The sequence below is a fragment of the Pteropus alecto genome, unplaced genomic scaffold (genome assembly GCF_000325575.1).
Source record: "Pteropus alecto unplaced genomic scaffold, ASM32557v1 scaffold395, whole genome shotgun sequence".
Classification (NCBI taxonomy): Eukaryota; Metazoa; Chordata; class Mammalia; order Chiroptera; family Pteropodidae; genus Pteropus; species Pteropus alecto.
Genome location: NW_006438643.1, coordinates 1,382,681 through 1,391,183, shown reverse-complemented (window position 1 = coordinate 1,391,183; position 8,503 = coordinate 1,382,681). Strand labels below are relative to the sequence as shown.

Here is an 8,503-nt window from a genome sequence, read left to right as displayed (position 1 = left end):
TGAGAAAGGAAGAACAGAGATCTTAACTGATAATGTGCTAGTTTTCACATAAGACATTTGCTAAACTCTGAAACTTCATGGAATGGGAGGCCAAAAAAGTAAACAACGAACATCTGGAAGATAAATAGGGAATTTGTGGGAAGAGCTGGGTCAAAGTTGATTCTGATTTTCCCAATCACAAGATTATTATAATAATATTTTCAAATAAATGTGTTGAAAAAGAGAAGAAAATGGCAACATTTTCTCTTTAATCAGTGGACTTTTAAATGTTTTTCTATGATAAAATAAATTAATGGCCCTAAGAATTTTAAATGGTTTTCTAAATATTTTCTTATATTTGAGAAGCCAAAATAACAAATGAGCGTGTGTGTGTGTGTGTGTGTGTGTGTGTGTGTGTGTGTTTCTGATACCCAATCAAAAATTACTAGGCTTGGCAAGAGACACAAACATAAGTTCAAAATCAAGGACAGAAACAATTACTACAAAGAGATCTGCAGTCATTGTACAGGTATACTTTGCTTTATTGTGCTTCACACATGTACTTTTTACAAATTGAAGGCAACACTCTCCCCCAGCAAAATAATTAAGACTCATTCTATGTGGTGATCTGAACCCAAACCCACAATATCTCTTAGGTATTTATGTATTTATTGCAATTATCAGTCAAGAATTTTCAAGTAATGATGTTTAATGTGTTCAAAGAAATATAGTAACAGAAGAAAAATGAATGAATAAAATGAAAAGGGGGATTTTCACCAGAGAAATAGAATATACTAAAAATTAAAATAAAGGTAGAAATAGAAAAATAAAGTGTATAAGATGGACATCTAAAAACTATAAATTACTAGAGGTAAACTTAATGATTCAGAAAAGCAGAATTACAGAGTAGAAAACAGGATTAATAAACTAGAATAAAGATTAATAGAATATAAAACTGAGACTTTAAGGCAAGATGCATTACTGGGAAAGAGAAATATTTTACAAAGATAAAAACATCAGTAACCAGGAAAATACATTAACTTTAAATTTTTATGCACTCAATAAATAAAAATGTGTAACTAACTACACAGAGCTCAAAAACACACAAATTAAAAAAATCAGCAGTTCTAGCAGAAGAAATAGACTAATCCACATTCATAGTGGGACATTTTAACACACATCTATCAGAAGCTGAAAACACAAGCAAACAAATGTACGGTTAGAAATAATAATATCACATAAAATTAAATGTGACTATATACTCACAAATATAGACATGGATATAGATAGAAATATAAATAACACTGCACTCAACAAGTACAGGTCAACAAAAAGTGACCTCAGTCTGGCTCATAAAAAAATAAAACTTAAATTTGTATTTTTAATGCATTTTAGTGTGATATTAACAAACTATTTGAAAAGTAATGACGCGATAATTTTACTCAAGCACAACAAGAGTAATAAGGATTTGATAACGAAACCAGAGATGATGACAATGATGATAATAATAATGATGATGACAAAGACCAGGTTAATCTTTTTGAGTCATTACCAGTTATCAAGCCCCATGTAAAGGACATTACATTCATTATAGTACACTATGACAACCACAACCATCATTACTAGTTTCTAATGAGACATATGTTGTACTTCCAGATTTATATATTAGGCAGCTGAATTTGTGACAATAAATTGTTTTCCAACGCATATAGTTAGAAATATGCAAAATATGGCAAAATAAAGTTTTGAACCAAGGTCATTTTGACTCCGGAACTCATGCATGTAACCAACTTCCTCAATAATTTTTTCCTACCAAATTGGAAAGTGCTTTTTCTAACATATATTTCTGGCAAACATTTGATTACTTGTCCTCATTTATGATGGACTTGCAAAATAAAGTTTCTTTTTGAAATATTATCATTATGAGCATCTTAATGCAGAAGAAAATTAAGTTTGCTTTACATTAAACAACAACAACAACAACAACTTTTGAAACTAATATACTGAGGATCCCAGCCTCCAGAAATTCCGTCCAGGTTTCTCAGACCTCCATCCTTGTTAAGTCAAAGAGTTGTCTGTTGATTCAGGAAAATGATTGAACAAAGCATACACAATAAGTCTAAATCTTGTCTTTACATTCATAAAAAAAAAAAATACCAGAGCTTCTTTCAAATTGCTCCTTATACAAATGGATAAATTAAATGAACACTTGAGAACAATAAAGTTAGGCACAGTATTGTATGCTCTAGTCTTAGATTTGTTGTAGCAAACATATTTCACATATGGGAATCATCAATTTGATTATAGCATGAATTGCTTAATAGGAATAGTCTTCAAGAAGAATTAGATATTTATAGATATTTATCTCAGGCAAAGTTCAGATTATATTTGACAAGAAGGAGATATTCAAGGGATGAATTTTAAGGGGAAAGGAAACACTAAAGAACATTTTAGAATAGTTAGAAAAAGAATGTGGAGAGAATTGTATTTTACATAAAGGAGGTTGATCTTAGTGCTCTAAGTATAAAAGAATCAATATAAGTATTATTTTCCACTGTGATCTCCAGAAAGATCTTTACATTTGTCTATTTCACCAGACCCGGCCTCAGGTGATAAGGAGAGTCCTGTGTCTGACTCTTCCTATAGCCAAGCATTTAGTCGTTCAGCACTTTATTTGCTCTTCTATTTCCCTCAATTTCTTCTGCTTCTGACTTAAGATCAATAATCTGTGGACATTTTTGACACAATCATTTATGTGTTATTAATTTATTCACTTAAGCATGATGGTATTCAAAACCATTAACTGGATTTCCAGATGACATAAGCCTAATAATAGATGAGCTATTAAATCTATAAGAGAAAATATTTCCATCAAATATTAAGCCTAATCTTTGGAACAGAGCATTTTTACTACCTTATCTCGAATGTGCTTGGTCTTCACCCCATAGACAAAGGGGTTGAGGAAAGGAGGAACCAGTAAGTAAAGGTTGGACAACATGATATGTATATGTGATGGGATATAAGATCCAGATCTGTGAGTAAAAAAGGAAATAAAAGCAAGGAGATAGAACTGGAAGAAGATACATATGTGGGGAATACATGTATTAAATGCCTTAAGACGTGCCTTTTTCTGGGGCAAGTGGAACACAGTGATAAATATTCGTATATAGGAGAGGGTGATCAAAATGAAGTCAAGGCCACCAACAGTAAAAGCTCCAAGGAGACCATAGAATTTATTGATGTAAACATCTTCAGTGGCAAGCTTCACAAGGGCCATGTGTTCACAGTAAGTGTGGGATATTAACTTTGTTCGGTAAAGTTTTAGACGACATTTTATGAGCAATAGGCATGGGATTACCAGAATGGCAGGCCTCAATGTCACCCCAACTCCAATATTAATGACTAGTTGTTGAGTGAATATTGTAGTGTGCTTCAGAGGATAACAGATTGCAATATAGCGGTCAAGAGCCATGGCCAGCAGGACTCCTGATTCAATACCCTGGAATGTGTGGATGAGCCACATCTGGAAAAGGCAAACATCAAAATAGATCTCTGGCAAGTGGAACCAAAAAATTCCAAGCATCTTAGGAACAAGGCTAGTGCTAAGTGCAATGTCTGTGGCTCCCAACATGGCCAGAAAGATATACATAGGTTCATGGAGACTGGGTTCAGATTTGATAATGATTAAAAGAAGAGAATTTCCCATCAAAGCAATGATGTACATCACAAGAAATGGAATCCCAATCCAACTCTGTATATTTTCCAGTCCAGGGATCCCAATAAAGGTCAGCACAGAAGGCATAAATATGGTGCCATTTGTAACAAGCATGGCAGTTCAGAATCCTTCTTAGCAAGGGAGCAAAGTTTGGCAAACTGTGATTCTCTGTACTTTTCTATGTCTTAATCTCAACTATCACGCAATTATTGCATGACAGATATAGGAGAATAAACTTCATCAGCTTATCATTTTTAAATAAATGAGGAAATGCATACTGTTTCCACAGAAAATTTTGCCAGTATACACTTTAGCAAAATCATTCAACTTACATTCAGGGATATCCACAGTGTGAAATCTGAGTATTTGGATACCATGCCAGTGATGGGGCTACATAATCAGGCTGCTTCATGGAGTTCTTCCTCCCTGACTCTATCTTGTCTTTCTTCTTCTGACCTTTCCATGGAACTCAAAAAAAAAAAGAAAAGAAAAGAAAAAAAAATTAGAATGATATTTAGATAAAAAAACACCAGTCTATCATACCTTGAGCTTCACTTTTCTCTCCTCACCACTTCCCCTCTCCCTTTTTCCCTTGACTCACTTTAGACCGTCAGAGCTGGGTATTTCTACAAAATATACCAACACTTTTTGATAAATTATAGATTTAAGGCTTTTTCTAGAGTTTTGACTCCACTGATATAACTACCTATCCTCACCTTGAACTTTCTTCTCACCAAGGAATTTTCAAATATGGCATTGCTGCCGGGCCCTAACTCCATGAACATAAAGAATGGCAGCTGCTTAATTTTTTATATTACTAATGCAATTCTGATTCAGGAAGCAAGTCTTATACGTAAATTCCTCAGATAAAAACACAGCTCTTCACACAGTCTCTTTTCCATACATTAGAGAGCATGGAGAGTTTTAAAATATTAGTTAATAAAATTAAGAAAGTTAAAGAGTACCTGGTGTAAGAGAGACCTTGTGTGTTTCACCAGGAGAGCAGTGAGGAAGATGCTGAAGTGTTTAGGGTCAAGGTTAAGTGAATGAGATTGGAAGCCTAGGTCTAAATATGGAAGCAGTGTTGACAGAGAAACACCTCATATAGAAATCAGAGCTTCTTACTGCTGAAGGGAAGCAGAAAGTTCTAATTTTTTAGCTCTGTGAAATTTGAATCAAGAAAAATATGAGTGGGATTCTTCAAGAATTGTCCAAGATATTGCATGGAGAATAATCAACAAACACATAGGTACATTCAGGTAGAAGTGCCCTGGGAGGCATCGGAGACAGAAAGAAAAGACTCCAGAATGAAATTCTTATTGCAATACAAAGACTGTTGCTAGGAATGCTTCACACTTTTCAGTAACTAAGTACCTGCAATAACCCATAATTGAATTTTGCTGTTGAAAAGAATATGCACCAATGAATTTTTTTATGTGACAGCAGAGAGATTGCCTTTATGACTAGTTGCCTAAGTCTAAATCAAGCTGATTTATACATTTTGTATTGTTGTTAGCCTAAACATTTCAAAATATTTCTCCATAAATCAAGCCATCGCCTCTAAATATTTTTCTGAGTTCTTCACCGGCCTCTAACAACCCTAAATTCTGCTTATAATTTTAAATTTGGAATATTTTGGAAACTATTCTATGAAATCACCCTTCCGAAACAGAATTCTTTAGCATAGCTTCCCAGCAGCTGACTATATCTATGTTGATGCCTTTCCATGTCTGTCTGTCTAATTATTGTACAACCCTCACTTTCAGAAAGATCTCCTCATATTGAGCCAACATGTTTCTGGTAACCACCATTCCTTTGGGGAATTATATATCTTCAGATATAACACAAAGATTCAAGTCACTCAGAATCTATTCTTTTTCAAGTATAGCATATTCAAATCTACCCAACTTCTTCAATAGCATGCTGCTAGCTGCCTTTAATCTCTCAATCTTACAAAGCAGATTCTCCAGTTAATTATGACTGTTCTTAAATTATAGTTCCTAGAGTTCCAAGTTAGACTCTCAAAATAATGTTTATACTCTTTAGTTTTATAATTTGGAATTTTGTTTCTGGAGTCTACATATATTAGCTGTACTTGTGTTTGTACTCGGGGTATATAACTTCATCTCCACTTGACCTGGTACACATTTCTAACTATTCACTCACTCATTTATCCAGGAATAGCAGTGGGAAGTGACTAACATAGGAGAAAGTTGCTCTTTACTGGTACCAGCTGTGGAAGATTTGTGTTTTCTAACATCTTATTCCCTGATGACCAAACTTTATACGCCTCTTACAAATCCTAAGAGATATTTTTTACTACCTAGGTCAAAGAAGGAGGTTTAGGGCTTAAAGAGCATACATCATTTCTTAAGACTATCTGCTCACTTAATTCTCAGGGGACCTGATATATCTAGTCTAGCCAGTTGGTGGTAGTGTTGAAGCATCTTTTCTTAGTGCAGTTGTGTTTCACAGCACTAGAGACTGGGAATGCTCTCATGTACATGACAGAAATGGAACTCAAAGTGGGGGATTATATAGCATGTGAATATATTTCTTTCTGAGAAAACCGATCAGCTTTATCTCATGCTTTTTAGGGGAAGAAAATTAGGGGAAAAAATGGTCTCTTCTTTATTCTTGGCCATCACATGGAAACTTAAAAAATTTTTCAGATGTATTCGGCGATCCCAGGAGGGAGTATGTTACACATAGCTGGGAAGACACGGTTTATTTTAAGTTCTGTACATAACAAAGACTGCTAAGCATAGATGGAAAAAAATCATCAGTGCATAGATGATGTATTTCTTATCTGTAGTGACATAGGATGAAGACAATTCTTCCTAGAGGAAGAGATCATTACACTTTTCTCACAATTTTTGGATCACAGGAATGTCTATACTCTTAAATATCTTTGATATATAGTTTAATTAAAAATATATATACATTTTGGCTTTTATTTTCTTATTGTATAAAATTAATGCAGAAGAGGGGAAACTATACCTATAATCTTAATACCCCAAGTCAAATATTATTAGTAGTTTTCATTGGTTACCTTCTAACAATTACATTATATATATCATTTCTTTATATTGTAATTTTTTTTAACAGTTTGCAAAAAAATATCCAAAATATCTTTATTGATGACATATTTTGTCATGGAGAAATCCTTAATTAACAGAACACAGAAATATTGGAGATACTGGCATTTTAATTTAAATTTTAAAAAACCTCCGAAGTTGATATTTATGCATAGGATGTACTCTTGAATGTATGAAATGGGGCTATATCTTTATGGTCATTGCCTTATCTCAAATTCAAATCATAGAACTCAATATGTAGAATACTTTAAATATATATTTGTTTAAAAATTATAACACGTTAGAAGATAGCTTTACTCTGAATATCAAAACATTGTATATACTATGTTAAACTAACTTGTTGGCCAAGTGCCAAATGTATTCACATTTATTTTTGTCCAGAAGTATTATATAATGAAAGATACACACACACAAAAAAAAAATTAAGCATAATAAATGAAAGCCCATATTACACACTAGTTGTTTACTGTGGGAAGTATAGATGTAATTTAATCACACTTCTTCCCCCTCAACAGCATTTCCAATACTTTTTCCAGAGGTAAGACACATTCTATATCTGCTGATTTTTGTCTCCTTTGTGTTTTCTCACCAGCGCACACACTCTCATTCTGGTTTCAACAATACTTTAACATGATGGGGGTACATCTAAACTATTAATCTTACCCTATTTCCACTGTTCTTCATCCTTTTTTAGTTTATATCCCATCTTAATGTGATTACCTACTATATACTCAAATTCTTTACCACATTCTAGTTTCATCATATCTTTTCTGGTACCTGAGTAAATCAGAATGTTCACTTTGAACATTCCTTCTCCCCTGCAAAATGAAATGACTGAAGAAAAATGCATAAGAATGCTGACTGGCTTTATTCGAAATTGATGAGAAACAACCTCAACCGGGAACTTTAGTGATGCTTTTTTAATAATGGCCAGTAATAGCCAAAAAGTAGAAAGAATCCATCAACCAATGAATAATGAAACAAAATGTGCTATATCCATATAATGTACTATTACTCAGCCATTAAAATAATGCAGTACTGGTATGATACATGGATGTATTGCACATGTCACATGCTTTATTTACAATAAACGTTCAGAGAGGCAAATCCATGGAGACAGAAGGTAGATTAGTGGTTGCTAAGACTGGGGGTGGGGACGTGGGAGGATATGAAGGAAATGGAAAGTGATTGTCAGTGGGTATGGGTTTCTTCTAAGATGATGAAAATATTCTGGAACTGGATATTGGTGAAGGTTGTACAATCTTTACAATACACTAAAACCCACATAATTGTGTACTTTAAATTGACAAATTTTATGGTATCTGAACTAGGACTCAATAAAAATAAATGATTAAATAACTAAAAGGCCACCAGAGCATTCTGTTGCCCCACCTAGCATGCTTCCCAACACATAGCCTACCAAAGACACTACTGGGCCGATTCCAGCTAGAGGAGCCAGCTGTGCAGCAATTTCATCTCTCTGCTCTATTCCTTCTCCCTCTCTGCATTTGAATCTGTAGTGATTTTTTCTCTGGACTTTAATTCCAGGTGTGTTCACACTTGGCCTTGAATATTTAAGATATGTTTGGGGCTGGGACCTTTGCAAGATGCTTGGTGAGCATTGTCTCATTCCTCACAGCAGGTCCCTGAGGTGGGTATCACGAGCCCTGTTTTAGAGAAGAGGAAATAACATGCCCACGAGGACGTGCGA

General features: G+C 34.2%; 1 protein-coding gene across 1 annotated transcript; it reads right to left on the bottom strand.

The window, feature by feature from the left end:
- Window positions 1–2,863: 2,863 nt before the first annotated feature.
- LOC102878159 (olfactory receptor 52A1) lies at window positions 2,864–3,808 on the bottom strand. Its single transcript, XM_006915701.2, has one exon. It carries the CDS (start codon window positions 3,806–3,808, stop codon window positions 2,864–2,866), a length of 945 nt encoding a protein of 314 aa, XP_006915763.1.
- Between the last annotated feature and the right edge of the window lie 4,695 nt (window positions 3,809–8,503).

What these genes read in the sequence shown, in the direction of transcription:
- LOC102878159 (XM_006915701.2), bottom strand. Translation starts at nt 3,808, where the DNA reads ATGCTTGTTACAAATGGCACCATATTTATGCCTTCTGTGCTGACCTTT.